The 23,211-nt window shown below is 38.5% G+C and overlaps 1 protein-coding gene across 2 annotated transcripts; it reads left to right on the top strand.

The window, feature by feature from the left end:
* Nucleotides 1-3,071: 3,071 nt before the first annotated feature.
* Nucleotides 3,072-21,170, top strand: b4galnt1b (beta-1,4-N-acetyl-galactosaminyl transferase 1b). Of its 2 annotated transcripts, none has more exons than XM_056253923.1 (12): nucleotides 3,072-3,244; nucleotides 8,445-8,570; nucleotides 8,797-9,019; nucleotides 9,779-9,955; nucleotides 12,724-12,830; nucleotides 14,239-14,276; nucleotides 14,366-14,546; nucleotides 14,656-14,754; nucleotides 15,545-15,732; nucleotides 16,555-16,695; nucleotides 18,405-18,642; nucleotides 19,494-21,170. In XM_056253923.1, the coding sequence occupies exons 3-12, from the start codon at nucleotides 8,805-8,807 to the stop codon at nucleotides 19,706-19,708; spliced, it is 1,599 nt and encodes a 532-aa protein (XP_056109898.1). In that variant the 5' UTR covers nucleotides 3,072-3,244; nucleotides 8,445-8,570; nucleotides 8,797-8,804; the 3' UTR covers nucleotides 19,709-21,170. The 2 variants fall into 2 exon arrangements, with proteins under 2 accessions (XP_056109898.1, XP_056109897.1); XM_056253922.1 differs by having other exon boundaries at nucleotides 8,442-8,570.
* The last annotated feature ends 2,041 nt before the right edge of the window (nucleotides 21,171-23,211 follow it).

Raw genomic sequence — 23,211 nt, 5'->3', positions numbered from 1 at the left:
TCTCAAAATATTTTTTGAAATAACTTTCGGTCAATGTAGTCACTTGTGAACCCGTATCAATCAAGCAAGGCGTTTTAACCCCCTGTATCACCACTTCCACAGATGGACATTGTCCTATTAAATGATCCTTTTCTGATTGGCCACTACCAAATGTACCCACTGATTGGGCCTGTACAGTGGGTTCTAAAAGTTTAAAGGCCCCTGTGCTCCCTCTACAACCCTACAACGTCTTTCGATATGCCCAACTTGTTTACAACGTCGGCAGATAGGTCTTCCCTGATGGTCAAATTGATCTGAGCTTCTCCGACCCCTCCTTAACTCATACCTAGATCTTGCATCATCACTACTTGGCAATAAGTGCTGTACTCCTTCACGGACTTCCTTAATCATTCCAGCAACCATTTCCTTTATTTCTCCTTTTAACTGCAAAAAGACCTCCTGTTTAATCTCCTCCACCAATTTTGTTGTATCAGGGGCTGGTTTTAACTGCACTGTTGCAGCTACTGCTTGCCTTACCTCCCCAAATTCCTCTGCTCGCAGGATTGCTTCTTGTTTAACTTCTACAAAAGAACTATCAGGAGCTGCCCTGACCATACCCCGTAGTTCCCTACGCAATCCTGCATCACAGAGTCCCAAAATAAATTGGTCACGTAAAACATTACCCATAATGGTGCCATCGCCCCTATTCTCCAACCGATTACTCAATTCTTGAAGTGCCAAGGCAAACTGCCTAACATTCTCATCTGTCCTCTGTTTGCGAGTAAAAAATTGGGCACGAAGGGTTGCAAGGGGGACAATATCTCCATAAATGCTTTTCAAAAATGACAATATCTGATCAGCTGTCGTACGCTGTGCTGTTGGCAAGGCCAATACTTCCCTCTTTGCTTCCCCATCAAGATTACTTATTACAGCAGAGACCTTTTGCACCTCAGAAAAAGGGTATATATTGAACGTTGATGTCTGCATATTATACCAATCCTGAAAATTATTCCCCTGTGCAATTTGATCTCCATTAAATTTTTGACACCAAGGTGTCCCCATCATCATTGGAAACATAAACATATTTGCATTTGTTGCTTGATTCTGAGCCATATCCGGTGAACCATCTACTCTCTGCTGCCCCTCACTTGATGTAGAAGGTAACTGCACTGATGGTTGTGCAGTTGACATTTTCCTGGTTATTGCCCACAGTCCAGACTGCCAAAACTACGCCAAGTTGTAACCACCCCAACTCGTAATAAGGGTGATTTACAGGTTCTCTACTGGACCAATAATTTTCTGTGGCTCAATAACCAAGGAAAACTCACGTGCACAATGCATTAGATATAAATATAACAATTTTATTTTTAGACAATCGTGGGGTTAAAACCCAAGGGGGGGATAACAGGTTAATGCAAAGACAGGAGCAATTCTAATCATGTATTTGTAATGAATGCTAACATTTAATCAATAAACTTAGCGAAGAATAAAGCATCAACAAACAGGACAATATATTCAGCACGGGTCTCAAAGGTTGTTAAATACATGCATTAAATCAATTCATGTGATAACCAAGCATGCATAATTTCATTGCACTGCAACCCTCAAAGTCATATAAATCACGTAAATACCACACCAATAAATACACACCAAGTATCAGGACATCCCATCAATACCACTCACGCTAAATACATAGCCGTCGTCAATATACAGTATAAAAGGCATGTGGAAGATAACAACCTGCTCTCCTACCCCCTTACTCACACACACGCTCACTTTACACACAAATGGCGCCGGGGGACCAATAGTTGCACACATAAATTAGGGCCTCCCCGGCGAAAAAACACAATACCAACACAGACATCAACCACAATCAAATGAGAGTGTACTGCTGGCTTCCTTACCCGCTACCGGACGTGGGTTCCCGCATTCAAGGAAATCAACGGCGGCCGCCAAACTTAAGAGGGGAAAACCCCAGCACAATATCCCTCCCAGTCGCTATTCGCACGCGTCTATCTCCAACCCACGTCCCGGCACGGTAGCCTCGGCGAGGAACTCAGCAGCAGCCACAGAAAAACCCCCCAGCACAACAACAAATACATCATACCTTTATAACTTTGATTCCTGATTGCTAATGCACCACAGGTGTTTCTCTTCCCCGGCACATCATGAGTAAAACACTGTGGACGCTAATAGCGTTGCCACTCCCCTTATTTGGGATGCGCAGCTTACATCAGCATAACCCTAACCCTAAATAGGATTTAGGTTGAAAAGGGATGTTTACATTGCTGGTGTCATGTGACCAGATTTTTTTCATTTGCCTACGAGGATATAATTTACCATCATAATTCATGTAAACACGTCTCGTGGTCAAATTTGTGACCAGATAGCACAAGTCTATTTGATGTTATATTTACATCTGGAAGACGTATTTTTAAGAGTGTTTGCTCATCTGCAAGACGTCTATAGGACGTTTCCTGTCAGATGTCAAATAGACGTTTAGAAGATGTCTTTAAGATGTAATGATTTAGAATGCATGTTAAACTGACATCTTCTAAACGTCTATTTGACATCTGACAGGAAACGTCCTATAGACGTCTTGCAGATGAGCAAACACTCTTAAAAATACGTCTTCCAGATGTAAATATAACATCAAATAGACTTGTGCTATATACTGATTGTACCACATTGCACTCTTAAAAATAAAGGTTCAAAATGGGGGTTTTCACAACGATGCCATATAAGAACCATTAAAAAAATCTAAAGAACCTTTTTCCACTATAAAGAATCTTTTTGTGAAATGGAAAGGTTCCATGCATAAAGCATCTTCATGGGACCTTAATGCCTATGAAGAACCTGTATTTGTAAGAGTGTGTAAGTATAGACCTATTATGTTGCTTTAGCCTATTGTTTGCAATTAACTCTTTTTGGCCAATGGAGCATTTTTAGTTTACGCTACTGTCAGCGACAAATCTGACCAGGAATAAAACAATCTAAATAACCATAAGGGCTAAATCCGCTTCTTGTGGTGAGCGGCAGGCGTGATCGCATGTTGTGTTCATCCTCTCCTCATTGAAGAGGCTGCAGCCCTCCATCGCTATTCATAGAGGGGGTAGCCCGACGACTCTCGCTCTCCTCCATTCTGCCTCGGAGGTGGATGCCATGCCACCGGGTTTTCTTCATTTATCAGCTGTTTTCGTTCACATGACAAGAGCGCCGGGGTTGTTTTAAGGGTAGGAGATCCCTCTTGGTCGCGACATTACAGGTAAGATTTGAACGCGTTTGCTTGCTCATCCGCCCTGTTGTGATTAGCTCTGATATCATTTTCTCAGTCGTTTACGACACATTTGTTGGCTTCTGCTGCACTATTGAGTAAATAAATACAATTAAATTAGCACCGCTAAGTAGCCTAATTGTTCGCACCCACTTTCTGGTGTTTGAATAGAAATGATTTGATTCGGATACCATGGTAACGTTTATTAATAGAATTATGGTTCTGCATTGTCTGATAGAATCTTCTGTGGATGATGTGACATATGGCGACAACAGGCCAAGGGGCTTTCGTTAGGCTACCTCTCTGTATTTCTGTACAGACGGCAGAATGGGCAGGGGAAATGATGAGTAGGCTAGTTATCGTGCCCTTAATGGCTATTGACTATTTGCCAAGGCTTTGAACTGATTTAGCCAACGGTGCATGCTGTCAGCTGTGCGGCCTATTTGAGATATAGCTATACAGTAGGCTGGGAATCACCGCACACTGCCTGCTGTATAGACTACACAATATCAGTAGGAGGGAAGTCGCCTCCATTTGGGCGTACACTCTTCAGGAATGCGCATATTATCTTCACGGCTGTGGTGGAATGTTTAGATGGTGAATGGTTGTTTACTGCTTTAGTTGCGCAATGCAATGTTTTATTTTCTTTCTCTCACACGCATGCAAGTAGGTATAATAAACACCAACAAATTAAGAAAACATCATCAGTTTGACATCACATTTGCTGCAAATACTCACAACACAACCCAATACAGAAACACTGCAACTGAAGACAACTGAGGAAATATACATGCAAATAGAAAAACACATCTTCATCATTTTGTCAACACATGTGCTGCAAATACCCACAACCCAACCCAATACAGAAACACACTACAAATAAGGAAAATACATGCAAATAGATAAAAACATCTTCATCAGTTTGACAACACATGTGTTGCAAATACTCGCAACTCAACCAAATACAGAAACGCACGGCAACTGAAGACAACTGAGGAAAATACATGCAAATAGAAAAAACATCTTCATCAGTTTGACAACACATGTGCTGCAAATACTCACAACTCAACCCAATACAGAAACGCACGGCAACTTCTCATATGCAATCGAATATAGAAATGCACTGCAAATACTCACAACTCAACTAAATACAGAAGCACACTGCAATAGCACAGACCACAACGGAAATGTTTCTAGGGGACCCCAATAGTGACGAATCTGGCTGGGACATGCTTATTGTTCTATGTCTGACTTGTTGATGACCTGAAAGGTGTTTTTTGTTTTGTTTATTTTAACATCCTGATTAACACCCTGACAGTATGTGCGTTGTTGTGAGGATTTGCAGCGCTTTTCTGTATTCGGTTGAGTTGCGAGTATTTTCAGAACATGTGTTTTCAAACTGATGAAGATGTTTTCTTAATTTGCTGGTGTTTTTTCTATTTGCATGTGTTTTCTGCTGTGAAAGCGTTTTGAGCTCTCTCGGCCAGTGTACTGAACAAATTATGTTTATTTAATGTGTATCTGCTTCCCATGCCCAAGAAGAACGGATGTGGGCATTTTATAGAAATAAGGCAATGCTCACCACAGTGACTATTAAAGGGATAGTTCACACCAAAAAATGACAATTTTGTCATCACTTACTCACCCTCATGTTGTTCTAAACCTGTATAAATGTCTTTCTTCTGTTGAACACAAAAGAAGATATTTTGAAGAATGTTGGTAATAGGGATGGCCCGATACCATTTTTTTTCAAACCGATACGAGTACGAGTATTTACATTTGTGTACTTGCCGATACCGAGTACCGATACCGATATTTCTACCGCAAAAGTAATAGGCTCCCAGAAAAGAAGACGACTATTTTAGAACACAGGTTAGAAGACTGTTTTTATTTTCTTCTCTGCTTGTTTTAACAAGTCTAAAAATAAATAAAAATTAGTAAAATAATAAATGTATTAACACACAAACCACTGTTAATTTAACATAAAAGCAAGCAGGCTACTGCGTGCATGGTCTGGCATGACTGAATGCGCGCAAAGTGGGCTCCCTTAATAAATCCTAAAAGCTGACAGTTCATCGCGATCTCACACATCTCTGTTATTATCAATGAAGCTGACTGCACAATCAATCTTTCACAATATCCACACTTTGTTTGTTATAATTAGAGGATTTGCCAGCATACAGAATTCAGCACTGAACAAAAAAGTCCGTTTTGAGCGGTGAGGAGAGTCTATCTTAAATGCTTCTGATTGGCCATTGCGTTCCAGAAATCAACACATATGTCTGTGATTGGCTACATCGCTCAACGCTGTAACCATGTTATGAATAGAAACTCTGTCCTGTAAATCGTTTCTATTTTGTTGTAGTTGTTCTTGTTGCTTTTCTGCAAGAGATGAATAAAAATCTTTTAGTTTTTATGTTTTATTCATAGATATTTCTAGTTTGCGGGAGTCCCGCGAATCGTTTTATTCCCCCGTAACCCGCACACACAGAGTGAGTGCATTACCGCCTGCGCGCGCGCTCGGCCATCAGATCTATGATGCGTCTTCAGATGTTTAATTAGATTGCTGGTGTTAAACGATGTACTTTCTTTCCCTCCTCTCGACACCTTAGCTGAACATAACTCACACCTTGCTGTTGTCATCATCCCTTATCTTGAAATGAGCCCAAACCGCCGACATTATACTTTCCTATGCGTCAGTTCACCTCGACAAAGCACTCGCGGCGGCCAGTTTCGTTTTGCAAAATGTACGTGGTATCGGTGCGTGGTATCGGCGAATTTTTATGAGTACGAGTACGAGTATATTAGGACAGTATCGGCCCGATCCCCGATGCCAGTATCGGTATCGGGCCATCCCTAGTTGGTAACCAGTGTAAGGGGATTTACAGTCAAAGACCCAAGGACCAGATATGATTAATTGAGACCCGGAGTTAGAAGTGCAGTCAATTTAAGATAAGAGTCAGAATTATAATAAATGATAGAAAAGTTTTACTGAAGACAGTTTGCAGTTTCATCTGGCAGAAGTCAGCTTCAAGACTCACAAGGAGTTCGTAGGCCGCCTCCCTTACAGTTACAAAGATCACAGCAGTTATACCCTTCACCAAGGTCTAAGCTACGTCCTTGCTTCAGGTTGAATGATTCTGATTGGCTAAGAAAATAGATAAACATATTAATTTCCCACACATAAACAGATAGACTGAAGCATATCTCCATCGATTAGGCAGCTGACACTTGGACCCTGAAGTTAGGCACGTCATGACCTTCCAGGTCGTAGATTTGGGTTGCTGGGCGCCAGCCTGTCCAGAACAACAACTCAGTCAATCTCCAATAATGCAGTTGTTCCTTAACCTGTAACTAAGAAGACTAACACACACACAGCTTTTTCAAGGTTGGATTTGGCCAGGCTCTAAATATAAACAGGAGAGTCTTCTCAAAAGTCAAAACATGAAGATAATACGTTCTTTCTCTCAAGGAGAGGACACTTTAATCTAACACAATAAAGACTTTAACAAATGGTCACTCAACAATAGGTTCCAATGACCCCTGTGACCATTGCTGTCAGGGTACCCCAGCGAAACTGATGTATGTATTGACACATGTTAAAGAAGTCCATAATTCATTCTGGAAGCCGGGCTAAATGAACACTGTTACTGCATTCCTGGCATTTGAGCCAGACCCTCAGTCGCCTCTCAGATATTTCATATAGACTTTGAAAGAATACATGAAAAGAACATTTTTGATAATCACACTTCTATAACAAAGTAAAAGCCTACAGAAGTCATTCAACTCATGTGATCTTTAGAAGGAAAAATATTGATTAATACCTTAATTATAATCACTCATTAGATATACATTGAAGCAGCAGTGGATTCCAGAATCCACCCTTCACCAGACAATTGACGCTAGCCATTGACCTTCATAGTATTTTTTTATAGAAGTCAATGGCTTCCATCAACTCTTTGATTACCAAGATTCTTTCAAATATCTTATTTTGCGTTCAACAGAAGAAAGAAACTCATACAGGTTTGGAATAACACGAGGGTGAGTAATTGATGATCAAATTTAAATTTTTGGGTGAAATATCCCTTTAAATATTATTCTTCATAATGTTTTCACGCATTTATGTCAGCATTTCAGCTTCATGCAGCAAATGTATGTATGTCGAAGCTTGTCATCAGTCGCTTAATTCATTACAAGGGGCGTTATTGAAATACATTATTGAAAAGGCCTTTTCAGTCACAGAAATATGTTTTTGTTGTAATGGTAAAATACATTGAAATAATCTCTCTTGTTTTGCTAGAATGTCTCAGATTTTACATTCTTCTTGTCTTATTATCAGTAAAACATGTCCATCTAACACTACAAAAATGATCTGAATGATAGTAAGCCATACTCTCTTGGAGACTGGGCATTGTCATTATGTGTTACAGGAACTGTTGGATTAGATTACCACTGCAAATTTTATAATAGGAGCTACTGATAAGAAGCTTCAGAAAACAGAGAAATGAGAACCCCAGAGAGACTTTTTCACATTGTCTTACTAGGCCTGCAAGCTTTGATCCACTATCTACTACTGATACTGTAATAATATCATTTAACTGTCAAATTAACAATATCATTAAAAACATTAAAAATAAAATGAATGATGTTTTTGTAATCCAATTATCATACATTTTAAAATGCTCATAACTTTTTTATAGATTACATGATTACATATTATTCACACAATGAAGTAAACTATTTATTAGAGATGCTCCAATCAGGATTTGACTACCGGTTTCCTGTCATCACGATCGACCGATACCGATTTGTTAAACCCCTGAACCTGAGAGCAGATGACAGAGATGACAGAGGCAATGAATCAGGTTCATTGTCTTAAATCCTTTAGCCAATGTTCCTCCACGTTATATTTCTTTAGAACATGACAAGTTACTGCGGCGCTAAATGTTTTTATGTTATCACGTGTTTTACGTCATCGAATTGGGATTGGTTCGTGAGATCGGCCAAATTTAGTCACTAACGATCGAGTCAAAGGATGTGATTATCGGCCGATACACAAAGTGTATTGTCTTTAGAAGACTTTGAATATAGTGAATGAGTAGATTTGACTGATTTTATGTACACTAATAAAAACATTTGTAAATGAATGCACCACAACTGACACGACTAAGGGTTTTTTCTTCCTCAGCAGATGGAGAGAGCCCTCCATCATCCACATCAACTACTGTCAATCACATTAAGATTGAGTCAATCAGTACCATGGACCTTTAGAAGCAGTAATGGCAACTTGCAGTACCTCTCGCTCTGATTGGATAGAGTGAGTATATAATGACTTGTAGGAATTACTGAAGTGCTTTCCCCCCATTGTTATTAAGTGAAGGGAAATCAGATGGAAGCTAATTAGATTATTGAAGTGAAGTTAATGCTTCATTATTTGAATTAACAGATTTAGATACTCAGGGAGTATCATATCATTTCTGTATCATTTAATCTAATTAAACTGAATAAAGTTTCAACACTATGTATTTCTGTTTGTGTTGTAGCTTGTAGCATGCGTTCCCTACGTAAGACTGTGCTGTTAGCTCTGGTAGCATCAGTGGTGCTGGTTTTGGCTGTGCTACATTCCTGGCCCACGCGGGTCTACAGCACTGTGGATGTCCGGTACAGACCAGGTCCTGGAGCTGAGCGGCTACTGGAGGAGAGACTTCCTGAACCGGATCCCAGTGCTAGTACCATCCCCTACCGTGTGAGGGAGAGTGTGGCCAGGTTAGTCTATCCTCACAAACATCAGTTCAAGTAAGGGAGACTAAGAATCGTGGTAAAACCTTTTTCCACTTAACTTTCTGATATACACTACCATTCAAATGTTTGAGGTTGGCAAGATATGTTTTATGTTTTGTTTTCTTTCTTATTTCCTATGCTCACCAAGGCTGCTTTTATTTGGTCAAAAATACAGTAAAACAGTAATATTGTGGAATATTATTACAATTTAAAATGACAGTGTTTTATTTTAATATATTTTAAAATGATGGGCATTAATATTATTAATATTTTTTTTTTCCTGTGATGGCAATGACCATAACTGTATTAATCTGTTTTCAGTGTCAAATGATCTTTCAGTAATCCTAATAATCTTAAAATATCTTAATATTTTTGTGAAAAACATGATCATTTTTTTCAGGGTGTTTTGATAAATAGAAAGTTCAAAAGAACAGCATTTATTTGAAACAGAAATCTTTTCTAACGTTATAAATGTTTTTACCGTCATTTTTGATCGATTTAGTGTGTCGTGGCTGAATAAAAGATAGCTGACCACAAACTTTTATACGCTACAAATTAAAGTTGTTCTGAAATCTGCAAATCTCTATCTTAAAACATTAGTCTGTAAATCCTTTATTTGTTTATATACACAGTTGTACACAGAGGCCCGCATTGTCTACTGTCGCATTCAAGGATGCGAACATTTTCCTTCAGGTCAAAAACTCACATAATGATCATGTGAAAACGTTTCTCCTTTTACGCAAGGCTTTTGGCTCGCAACGGGTGTGTTTGTGAAGGAGAGAGCCGAGGGATCAACCTGCCCTTTGCTCAGCTATTGTTCCCCAGAGTGTCTGCCCATCCCCTGCACACTGCCTTCCAGGCCTCCCAGCTCCATGAGATGAAGAAACGGCGAGCCAAAGAGTATCAGAGCTTCCAAATGAGGTGCATTTAATCATTTAATGACAGTGCCAATATTTGGTTTATAAATCCATATATTATCAAATAGAATGTCTGAACTTGGGACAATTTTAAGGCAAGAGTTATTCAAGTTTTGATAAATAAAGTTTCTATATACATACATGTGTGTATCCTTTTAGCATAATTTATATACATTTATAGTTTTTGTTAATATTTTGAATTAGATTTTTTTTCTGGTTTTATTTTAATTAAAAGTTTTAGTAATTTTGTTATTTTACAAATTTTGTCATTTTTATTAGTTAAAAAAAAAAAAAAAATACTGTAACGTGTGGTGCTTCAGAAAAGATGGTGAATAGGATCAAAGAGCAGCATAAAAGTTTATTAACAAAATACCAATAGTAAATCCAGACATAAACAGAGTAAATCCAGACACTCGGCAAGGCAGGCAAAAACAACTGAAAACAATGTACATGATACAAACACAATGGACAATTCCAGACATTAGTGATGGGCGATTTCAAAACATTGCTTCATGAAGTTTCAAAACCTTTACGAACATTTTGTTTCGAATCAGTGGTTCGGAGCATGTATCAAACTGCCAAAGTCATGTGATTTCAGTAAACAAGGCTTTGTTGTGTCATAACTGTCGAAATTTCAATGGTTTGCCGCTGGGGGCGATGTTCTCGGTAAACCCATAATTCATGCAGATTCACTGAGATCGCCCCCCAGCGACGAACCATTGAACAAGTGTCTATGGGCTTAACCTGATCTCTGATCAGTTTTATACCTTTGTTGAGGTTTTAATCAGACATTAGTATAATTAAAAGGAATAATAGTAGTTAATAGTCTCTTATTGGCCTGTTTAGCTGAGCAATCCACGGAACAAACTTGATAAAAAGAACATATTACACAGACATTTGATATTTAATCTTAGTAGATGATTAGTTAATAGCATTTGATTAGCCCCTTTCACACAGAGATTCCGGAAAATACACAGATAAAGCGACCCGGGATTTGACCCGGGTTCGTTTGATTTTGGTTCATTCACACTGCCAGTGATTTTCCGGAATCAGAGAGTGCGTTCACACACAACCCGTAAAAATCCCGTAAAGACACGTGGCATCGATGTGACATGTAATGTCTCAGCAGCGTGTATAGTTTGCTTATGAGCTGCGATTTCTCTCTGGAGAAACCACGCTTGTGCAAAAGGTGGTTTTGATGCATGTTTGGCCTAAGTTTTTGTTGTATTTCCACTTTTCTGACCAGCAGGGGTCACCAGCGTGTAGCATTTCGAACGCTTCGAAACAGTGAATCATTTTGCGAAGCAATTGGTTAAATTGATTCGAAGCTTTGAAAAGCTTCTTTTCTCCCATCACTACCAGACAATGAACAAAAGAAACACTGGGATATAAACACACAGGGTAACAAGAGGCAAACAAGAAGCAGGTGTGGGTAATCAATCACTATGGCAACAAACAAGAGTAACTATAAAGCTGCTTTGAAACAATCTGTAAGGCTGCGTTTAGACTTGGCATTAACATGCGACCTGTATCCGGATGTTGTCCACATACACATTGAAAAGACCAGTGTAAACGCACTTCTGATCGGAATGTTATCCGCGTGTCCAGGTTCGGAGGTAGTCGAGGACGCATTGTGATCGGATCTTTATGTAATGTAAACGCAATCCAGCCATCGTGTCTGCATTCACAGGTGGACGTCATATAAATCCCCGCGTGCCTGTCATAAAATAATGGACAGACGCAGTTTAGACAAGAAATTAAACTTACTTGAACCTTACAATAAACGTCATTCTTTAAAACAGTTTATTTAGACTTACATGATACTATGTGTGTCATTTTTTCATTTTAATTGTGCAACATTATCTGAACGAGGCGATCGCCTGTACAATCACAGTCAGTCATGAGATCTTAATGAAGAGCTGCACGCTGCTTTGCCAGAGGAATAATCGTAATCGGAATTTTTTAATGTTTTAAATGTTAAATGTTTTTATTGTTTCAGCATGTTTATCAATCTCCCATTTCTGTCAATATCCTTGCACGCTATAACCTTAAACCCAGATGATCGATGATGTGACATGTTAAACACGATCAACCCAGTTATTTTTGTATGATTAACTCTGGAAGTATTCCTTCGTTCAAAAAACTTAATTTGATCTAAGACTGGAGATTGCACAGGCAAGTAAAGTGAGTGAGTGAAAGCAATTGGTACATTGTTTAATTGGTATCATCTTTACTCTTAATCTGGTGTCGTGCCACAGACCTAATTTAAATATTATGCAGGAAACAGAAATCCGATCGGTTATCCAGATACAGAGGCTACTTAATGTGAACAAATGTAAACGTGCCATGTCCTGATTGCCTAATGATCCGATCTGCTTGATCGGATCACGGTGATCGCATGTTAATGCCAAGTGTAAACGCAGCCTAATTTATAATGTACCATAAAAATAAAGGTCACTTGACTATAGAAACAAAGTAAAACAGGAACTAAACTCAGAACGTGAACAGTGGGAACAGAAAATGCACGCCAATATAAAAGTCCAAATAACAAAAACAAGAAACACAAAACAAGGGAACATGTAACAAATATGTATTTTTTAAGTATTAGTTTTAGTTTATTTGTTTTTACCGGTAGTTATTTTAGTACGGCAACTGGCTAAAATAAAATGTTTTTTTGATATTTTATTCAATTTTCCTTTTAATGTTTATTTAATTTCAAGTAATAAAATGTTTCGTTTTAATTTTAGTCAATGATAACTCTGGTGTGTATAGGTCGCAGACCCCTGCTGACCTGCTGATTGTATCTGAAGCTAACAACCCCCTGCAGTACCCAACACAGGGTGTGGAGGTTCGGCCACTTAAAACTATCCTTATACCAGGTATTACTCTTTTTGTGCCTTGTTAGATTAATATTGCCATATGACTGAAGAGATGTGATGAGATAAATCTTTATTCAAATATAATGAATATTAACACTGACAATAAAGGGGCGCCCTTGGAGCACCACCCAAGATCGTTGCCCTGTTCAAGCTGCTTTATAGCAACGCTCAGAGCTGTGTCCGCATCAACGGCAGAGACTCAGACTGGTTTTCCATCTCCAGTGGCGTTCGCCAGGGCTGCGTGGCTGCTCCTGACCTCTTCGACTGCATCATTGACCATCTGATGTCTAGGGTGTGTGAGCGGGTCCCCGGAGTGTCCTTCGGCAGTTACCACCTGACTGACCTGGAGTACGCTGACGACACCATCCTGCTCAGCACGTCCTACAACCAGCTGAGAGATGCACTGGGCATATACAGCGAAGAGGCTGAGAAGCTTGGCCTTCAGGTGAGCTGGACAAAAACCAAGTTCATGTATGTCGGTGACGGACCGCATCCAACTTCTCTGTGGCTTGGCAATTACATTGTAGAGCCTGTCAAGAACTTTGTGTATCTGGGATCCTTAGTGACAGACAACGGGGAGGTAAAACCAGAGATTACCCGCAGAAGAGCCCTGGCTGCGTCAGCCTTGCAGTCTCTCTGGAAACTACTCTGGCGGCACCAGACCATCTCATGCAAGACGAAGCTCCGGATTTACAACTCAGCAGTACTCTCTATCCTACTTTATGGCTCGGAGACTTGGCCCTTAAATAAGACACTGACTGCAAGATTAGATGGCTTTGATAGCAGGGCCGTCAGGACCATCGAGAACATCAGGTGGCCCCAGCGGGTTTCCAATCAAGTGCTTAGAGCCCGCCTGGCTGCGCAACGTCGCACCCGCTGGTTCGGCCATGTCCTCCGTCTCCCTCCTGACCATCCGAAGAGAGCCATTCTCCAGTTTGATCCGAGGGCCGCAGGCTGGAGACGACCACGAGGTAAACCCCGCACCCGATGGCTCGACGTCCTTGCGGGCGACCTCCAACAACATGGAGTTGCTGTGGAGGATGCAGAGCAGCTGGCACAAAACCGTCAGCACTGGAAACAACTGGTTCATCTGGTCGGCTCAACGCACAGGGATGGGACGCCCCCCCACCCATCGCAGGAGCCAAAATGAATGAAAAATGACAATAAAGGGATAATTCACCCAAAAATGAAATTATGCAATTATGCAGATCTTTTCCAGACTGAAGTGAAGTCTGATACATATATGTTTGTGCAGAATAATAACATGACGCTCACAATTTCACGATCTAAAAAGAGCATATTATTAGATTACTGAATAAACCGTGTCTTTAATAGAAGGTAGTTTAGTGGATTTTCATTTTGTTATAGAGGCTGGACAGTAACAATGCATCGCTGTAATGTGTTTCAGGTTTGGCCTTAAAAGAGCTGCCCAGAGATTTCTATACTGTAAGTGATATGAATAATTTATGTCTGTTTTCTGTGCCCACGTGTTGTGCATGCTCCCTGAACACTGTTTTTTTTGTCCTTCCCTGTAGCTGAACTTTTCAGCTTCTCTGGGCACTTTTAATGTGGCAGCAGAGGTGGAGGGGGTAAAGGTCAGGGGTGATGGCGAGATGCACATGACCCTGAGCAGCGGCCTTTTGTCCAGTCTGAATCGACAGCTCCAGTTTATCACATATACTAACACACTGTTCCACCCCAGCACAGCTGACACAGGTATGCAGCTTCTTGGTAGTTCCTGTAAAAAAAATCCCAAATGTGCATGTAAACTCAGGACTGGGTAATCTTTATTTCATATGTTTTTTTTTTTGTGCTTATGATTCAGTGCAGTTAGACACAGAAGGACATCAGGCTCTTTTCACCATCAAGATTCGTCATGGAGTAACACCTAAACTCTACAACACAGGCTCTGATGCAGATAAAGGTGAATACATCTGTGTTATTGTTAATTATAACTAAAACTATTAAAAATAGTTTGTTGGATTGAAATAAAATATAAATATACTGATAACTGATTAGAAGGCACATACATCCACATAACAAATATAAAAATAAAGCTAAAATAAACACAATAGTATATAAATAATACTAAAATAACAATCATAGACTTTTTGTGACATCAATGGTGATGGATTATATCATGAATATTAATTAGGTCATGCTGATGTTGCTAGGTAACCTTCCTGAATTTCCTGATCAAAGTAAATGCATTACTGTAATATTCATGAGCAAGTCAATCTCACAGCCTGTGCAGATATGCTTTGAGATGCACAATAAGACCCACTTTAGGTGTGCTTATATATTTTACTTGACATACAGTTTTACATGTTAGTTGCACTTCTCCATGATGTATTAATCTGAAGATTCATTCTATAATGCAGTCCTTCTTGTCCTTCTTAGAGACTTAAAATTACATTGGAATAAACTTCAAATTGTGATTAGTAATAAGAATAAGAATAATAAGAAGAACTGTTTCTTGAGCACCAAATCATCATCATATTAGAATGATTTCTGAAGGATGATGTGACACTGAAGACTGGAGTAATGGCTGTCAAAGGAATAAATTACATTTTAAAATATATTAAAATAGAAAACCGTTATTAGAGGCGTCATTACTTATTTCATCATCACTTGATTCACTTGTTTCATTTTGGGATTTTATTGTTATTGGGTTAGTATCTAAATCACTCACATTTACCTTTCCCTGTTCAAAGAGTACAACATCAGTGCTCTCGTGACCATAGCAACCAAAACCTTCCTGCGCTATGACAAGCTCCAGGATTTAATTGACAGTATACGACGGTACTATCCAACTGTTACTATTGTGATAGCAGACGACAGCGAACACCCGAAAACTGTGTCAGGACCATATATTGAACATTACATCATGCCCTTTGGAAAGGTAGGTCACATCCTTTTAATATCAGTTTATATAACACTTGAAAAAAACATGAGGAAGCTGGGTTGATTTGACTTAATTTGGGTCGATAATCTTTCATAATCAGTAACCGAAAGAGAGCATGAATGTCAAGCAAGCTCAAACGCAAATGGTTTTCTGTGTGCCGATACCATTTCGCCTCTCTGTGTTTGCGTCGCTCATGACAGTAATATGTGTGGAAAATAGAAGAAAACTTTGAAACTGCCTGTAGCGAGGAGCGTGTTCTTTTAAAACTGGTGGGTTTTGTCTGAGTGTTTTTTTTCTCACATTCAAATCACTCGAGCGGTGACTGGTGTCTGGTGAACGAAAAATGATCAAGCCGGAATGGCGCTGAGGAGGGATTTAAACGGAAAGGGAAATCCTGTAGATTCACTATAATAAATAGTTTATTAATGACTTCCAGGGTTTATTATAGGCTTTCAGTCTGTGTGGTTTGTGGCTGTACTGAGCCTAAGAAACTACTCAGTGCTTCTACTGTGTTTAATTGGCGGGAGATATTCAATATTAAACTTTTAAAAATGAATTTTGTTTAACTTGCTATTCTTTTCTTCATCTTTTCTCACTGACATACACAAACACTATTTTTATATATTGTCTCTTATATATTTTCCATGCTAATCATCAATAGTTGTTCAACTTTTGATTGCTGTGTTCGACCATTTTTTGAACCAGCACTGGGTTGCCAAAATGACCCAGATTTTAATCCATATTTTTTAGAGTTTATGACCCATTCCTGTCTGTGTTTGCATGCCGTATGATGGGCTCTGATATGTGTGTATGTCTCAGGGCTGGTTTGCTGGTCGTAATCTGGCCGTGTCACAGGTCACAACCAAGTATGTGCTGTGGGTGGATGATGACTTCATCTTCACTGCCAACACAAAGCTAGAGAAGCTGGTGGATGTGCTGGAGAAAACCACACTTGACCTGGTGAGAAAACGTTCAAATATATACTGTATGTAGCATGATATATAGTGTTTTCCTGCACAGCAAAGTTCTACCATAATATGTTTTTCATCAAATAAAGACAAAAAACAATATGATAGTATACACTTATAATCTGGTCTTATCTAGTGATGAGCCATTGCAGAGACATTGTATGTGTTGGGTGGCTCAGGTGCACATCAATGGCTTAAAAAACCCTTGAGGGAAGCAAAGTGTTTCTTCAGGTCCCTCTTGTGGTGAGGAACTTACACCTTTGGAACTGGCAGAGTCCCCAGTTAAACCTCCCACCTCACAATATCCACAGCAACAACCTGTCTTTGCTAATTGAAAATACCAAGTGTTTTTGGAGTTATACATCATGGTATTATTTTCTTTAGCAATGGTTTTAGAGAAAACACTCTCTGTGCCATGGTAAAAATGAGGAACCCTGCATCTTTTTTTTCTATTTATTTATTTATTTTTGCTCTATATGGGCACCAAAACATAATTGACACTTAAGTGACACTCAAAGTATATGAATGCCATTGCATTATATAACAAAATACCAACCATCAAAAATGTAGCACAAACACCTTTCCAGCAGAATTTTATATATATATATTATATATATTGTTGAAAAATATATTTTACAAATATGATCTTTTAGGTGTTTGTGAAACCTACTCATATGATGAACTTGACCCATGGTTACTTTGTTAGGACACCTGTGTGAATATAAAGCCGGGAACTGACTTCATATATATTTTTAAAAACACTAGTTGGTTAAAAATAATTATAATACAGGGCTGTTGTATGCTTGATTCTGATTGGCTGACGAATGTTCTAAGGTGTGCTATTAATTCTAGTAAACGCCCAGCTGAAGTAGTTCCAGGCAGGTCTTGACCGCATTGAAGTTCCATATCACTTCGACTAATGATTTCAGTTATTTCAAAGGTCCTTAAAGCCTACAACAGCAAAAGAACCAACATCCACAAAGACATTGACCGAGCAGCCACATTCCTCTGCATCCGGCATCTGCTTCTAAAAGCATTAGCCCGGCATCAGTCTGCACACTACAGTCTTAATGTAGTTTTAAGTTCATTCAGCTGAGTATGTCATCTGACAAATTACATTTGACTTCTGTTTTTCACATTATTTTGAATGAGAATCAGAACAAAGGTTTTGGCAAATCTCTGTATCTCAGGACAGTGTTTACTGCTGATTTGATTCCTTTTGAGATCAGCACATTTAGCATCAGCACAGCAGAACTAAACAGGCTTTGTGAGACCTTCCTACTCTCCGTCTTTGACAGTGATTGCTATAATTTGTTACATTTTGAGTACTCTGATGCTTATAAAGGAAGAGTTTTGAATGGTAACGATTTCTATAGAGTCTGTTTGTATCAAATAACTAAAAATAAGGAAGGAGTGCAATAAATACAGTTTGCATTAGTTTTCTTTAGGCAGCAGCAGATCTAGGGCAGATTATTGCTCTGGAATGGGTCATCTATGTGACCTTTCCAGTGAACGAGTCTTCTGTGCGCACAACCACCCAGCTGGAGACATGCCCTGAAGAGGGAGCCAAGCTCATCCACTGTCTTAAAGAGGAAGAGACAAAAATAGATGAACTGTTTTTACCCTGTACTGAAGAGTGTTCTCCACTTCAATTCGTCTTTTCTGCATTGTTCTTAGTGTTTGGCTTCTGTGTGTGTTTAGGTTGGAGGAGCAGTGCGTGAAGCTACAGGCTACACTGCCACCTACAGGCAGACCATCTCAATTGAGGCTGGAGAGGAAGACGGGGACTGTCTGCACATGCGGCGAGGCTTTCATCATATCATCCAGGGGTTTCCTCACTGCGTGGTCACTGATGGAGTCATCAATTTCTTTCTTGCCAGGACAGATAAAGTGCAGCAGGTTGGCTTTGACCCCCGGCTTGCCCGTGTTGCTCACCTGGGTGAGTTTTCAATGGAGAGCAAAAAATTAAACTCATAAATTAGGGATTCACTGATATTAAATTCTGGCAAATACTGATGAGTTAATAATTGTTATTATTAACAATTAGTAAAATATAAAATACTATAGTAAAATACTAAAAATCCTGATCAATGGTTTTAAATGCTATACATGTGAATCATAATGTACCGTATGAAAATATCAATTTTGAGATCTGAAAAGGAATTAATTATTGTTCAAAAGTGACAGTAAATACATGTATAATGTTACAAAAGATTTTTATTTCAAATAAATATTGTTAAACTTTCAATTCATCAAGGAATCCTGAAAAAAAAAATATTATGTAGTACTGTTTTCAACATTGATAATAACAAGAAATGTTTCTTGAGCATCAAATCAGCATCTTAGAATGATTTCTAAATGATCATGTGACACTGAAGACTGGAGTAATAACTCAGAAAATCCAGCTTTGACATCACAGGAATAAAATACATTGAATTTTTAAGTGTAAATGTAATATATTAGAATATTAGTGTTTTTACTGTACTTTTGATTAAATAAATGCATTCTTGGTGAGCAGAAGAAAAACATAAAAAAAATCTCACTGACCCCAAACTTTTGAATGGTAGTGTGTGTGTGTGTGTGTGTTTGTGTGTGTGTGTGTGTGTGTGTGTGTGTGTGTGTGTGTGTGTAAATATGTTATTTCAAACATATATAACTTTATGCGTTATTATAGAAACAGCAATTATCATCATAATTGTAGACTGAAGAAATTAGTCACACGGACATGAAAAAACATCATAGTTCATGGAGACGAAACAAATTTTCTCATTTCCATATTTTGTTTTACAGAGTTCTTTATTGATGGGCTCGGCTCCCTGCATGTTGGGTCGTGTGATGATGTCATCGTGAACCACGCCACTAAGATCAAGCTACCGTGGGGCCAGTCGGAAAGCGACAAAACTTACGCAAAGTTCCGTTACCCTCCTGCTTCATCTGATGCGACACACACCAAAAATGGCCTCTTGTACTTCAAAAACCGCTTCCAGTGTCTAACACACAACTGAACCCACTCTGACAATGCCTTCTTCTCTTTCTCATCCTCCCTCAAATGAACACTCTCTCCATGAGTAGCTAAAGGAGCCTGTGAAGACACTGGAGGTGTGCTGTGTTACTGTATATGGTCTCATGTGAGTAAGTGGGAGCTCTTTTGGAAAGTGTCCTAAGGTGATCAGACATGACTGGCGGATGAGATGTGCAGTGATGGCTGATTAACATTTTTTTGATACCTGAAGATGTCGTATTTTTGTGTCTCCTTTCTTTAGCTTTATTTTTGTTCAGAGGAATTCTTTAGATACAGATCAAACCATTCCGTAAATTATGCACAGCCATCTTTTTTTCTCCTCAGCCAATCATGTTTCAATATCACATTTAAAGAGATAGTAAGCCCAAAAATGAACATTCTGTCATTATTTACTCACGCGAATGTTATTTTAAACTGTAAAAGAGACATTCCAAGCCCCAAAATGACATGGGAGTAAGACTATGACAGAATTTTTATTTTTGAACGAACTAATCCTTTAACTAACGAGAGTACAGAAGTTTCTTTTGAAACTGAAGAACGAAGAGAAAACTGTGGAGGTAAATATTTCGAACCATGACTTTTAGAATTTTTCAATCCAGATAAAGGGAGACATTTTCTTTGGGACATTCGCATGGAATGACACATAATCTCCCTGTCTGGCATTAATCGAATCGTGTGTGTACCTGTCAGTCTGTGTGGGTTTTATTGAGGGTCGTCTCTCTGTACGTTTGCACTAAAACAAATGGACTTCAATAGGAGAGACCAGGCCCTCAGCGTCACTGAAAGAAGGAACAGAGTGAACATCATTAGCAAGCTAAAACCACAGACAATCCAACATATCACTCTCATTATCTCTCTCTCTCTCCCTCTCACATACACACTCAAGCGAGAGATAGTGGGGTGATTCATTGTATATCAGTAAAACCTCCTGAATTTGATATTTTCTGTTCTAAAGAGTGACTGTGCCAAAGGCTGAATCACTGTCCTGGTATAGCTTATTTATTTTTTGTACATTTTTATTTAATTGGTTCTGGAGTCTTTTTTAGATTACGTCCCTATGTACTGAAGCATGCAGCCTGGATTAAATATCAGACGGATGTGAAGCAGCAATGTGAGGTCCAATACCACCTTTTATAAATTTAGTTAGCAATCACTCACTCCAGTCAGTTGCTTTTGCTATGCAGAATGGCTGAGACAGCTAAGCTTACTAAAACAAAACAAAAAGCAATATTAACAGACTCTTCAGAGTAAATAGCACATTATGTGCAAATAATGAAGAAGTCACTAATAAAACGACCACTAAGGTGATATCTACAGTAGCTGTCAAAAATTTGGATACATCTCATTCTTAATTATTATTATTTTCCTCATTTTGTAATAATTGTTGGGATTAAAAACATTGAGCCCCCAAAAACATTCATCAAAATTAAATTATATATATATATATTTTTTGCTTTTTAAGTAGCCAAACTCGGCCTAAAAATGATGTTTTGTAAAGACTTAGGCACTTTGAGATCATGAGAAACAGTTTGTACAAACCTTTGACTAGTACTGTATGCAGCCACCTTCTGTAGAGTAAAAACATGTAAGAATCTGGTGTAATTGCTGTCAAATCCAATGTATAGCATAATTTTAGTTATGTTTCTTTGTATATTGTTTGTTTTTATGTGTGTGTGAGAGAGAGACTACATCAAGCGGGCTTTACATTGTCGTCCATGAACAACATGAGGCCCTAATGACTGTTTGCTGCATTATCCATTGAACCACAAATTCTTCAAATAACATTCAACATCAATTCCATGTCAAAGATTATACATTTCTATATGAGTGTGTGTTGCGTGTGTGATAGTTCTCTTCCTTTCCTGTTACATCCTGTCTAAAAATGGTGCCATACAGGAGTAAATAAGTGCATGGCTGTCTAAAAAGCCTTAAAGAGGTGAAGGAAATGAAAGAGCTCAGAGGTTCAGGGTGTAATGGAGTTACATGATTACACAGGTTGAATACATTGTGCAATGGTTTAAAATGAAATTGAAAACACTTTTGCACTTTTTTTTATATCTGAAATGCCATGTGACAGAAAAAGGAATACAATTTGGTAACACTTTTATTTTAGTGTCCTTGTTGCACGTTACACGTAGTTACTATAGTAATAACTATGAATAATGCATAATTACATGCAAGTAACCCTATAGTAAGTATAGTTAATTAATATTACTTGGCACTTAAATGTATAATTACACTGTAACAAGGACACTTAAAATAAAGTGTTACCTAAAATTCTTTTAAATTGTACTTTATCACTCTCTACCAGTCATTGAGCTTATTTCGGTCCCGAAAAAGACAAGTGGAGGATGCAGTCCTGCAATACTATGATGCTGTCTGGAGAATGCTTCCATTTATCTGCCCTGCATATTCAGGTGCATGAGTGTAAGGTCAAAAAGGGAGCATGCAAAACCATTGGTTTAAGGCTACTTGATTACACAGTTAGTTTCAGATGAGCTTAAGGGGATGGGAGCTTGAACAGAAGTAAAGCTGAACATCTGAAACTCTGGCTATGAAAAGATCGACTTTTTGATTACAATTTTAATTCACTGCAATGATTCTGACTCCTCATCTCTGGGTTTCTCACTGTGTCTGCATGACTATTTTCTGTTGGTGTTTCGTATCTGTAATACTAATATAATTTTCTGTCTCCCCAAAAAGTGTGGCTGCCTATTGCTCATTTTTAAAAGAACAATGTAGTGGCACAGGTCCCTTAAATATAAAAAAGGGAAAAAGAACAAAAGAAAAAAATACATTTTTTCTTTCTTTTTCTTATGTAAATGTAAGAAAAAGCATTTGTTGTTGAATGGAATGAGATAAAGGCTTTGGTGATAACATTGGTGTCATGTTTTCTGTCTTCCTGAAGAAAAGTGTAAATCTTGTATGGTGAGTAAAGTTAGAATATAGACTTACAGAAGTCGAGGATCACTTAAGAATGTTTTAATTGACAGCTTTCAAAAGAAAAATCTAGAGTCATTCCGTGAATATACAATGCTAATGAAAACATCTGAATAAGAAAAAGTAACACACTGGATAGCTTGATTTCAGGTAGTACACATACCTGAACTTTTACAGTACTGTCACATTATATATCATTTGGAACCCATGCACAATTTCAGTAATATAGAATTATCAGTAGCTCCATATACATTCTCAATCTTTTGTAAATGATATCGTCACTGAGGCAAAGTTTAGTGCATACAGTCCAATACTTTCTTTCTTTTTTTGTTATGGTAACAGAAAATGTAGTCTTGTAGGTCCAAAATACTTGTTACCATTGTCGAGTACTGAAGGTTGTGTTGAAATTATGGTTTGTGTGAATTATCATATTGAAATGGCAGGCGGAAGAATAAATCAGTTAATGAATAATTAAATCAATTCAGTCTTTGTTTATTATCAGTGTTTATTGGACATAACTAGCACGGAAATGGACTAATTCTTCCT

This window comes from Rhinichthys klamathensis, unplaced genomic scaffold (genome assembly GCF_029890125.1).
Source record: "Rhinichthys klamathensis goyatoka isolate OS25496 unplaced genomic scaffold, OSU_Roscu_1.1 h1tg000109l_1, whole genome shotgun sequence".
Taxonomy (NCBI): Eukaryota; Metazoa; Chordata; class Actinopteri; order Cypriniformes; family Leuciscidae; genus Rhinichthys; species Rhinichthys klamathensis.
The sequence above is the reverse complement of the archived record's forward strand: the minus strand, read 5'-3'. Positions and strand labels throughout refer to the sequence as shown.

What these genes read in the sequence shown, in the direction of transcription:
- b4galnt1b (XM_056253923.1), top strand. Translation starts at nt 8,805, where the DNA reads ATGCGTTCCCTACGTAAGACTGTGCTGTTAGCTCTGGTAGCATCAGTG. An exon ending in GTGAGGGAGAGTGTGGCCAG is followed by an intron (nt 9,020 to 9,778) that starts GTTAGTCTATCC and finishes CTTTTACGCAAG; the next exon opens with GCTTTTGGCTCGCAACGGGT. An exon ending in TATCAGAGCTTCCAAATGAG is followed by an intron (nt 9,956 to 12,723) that starts GTGCATTTAATC and finishes TGGTGTGTATAG; the next exon opens with GTCGCAGACCCCTGCTGACC.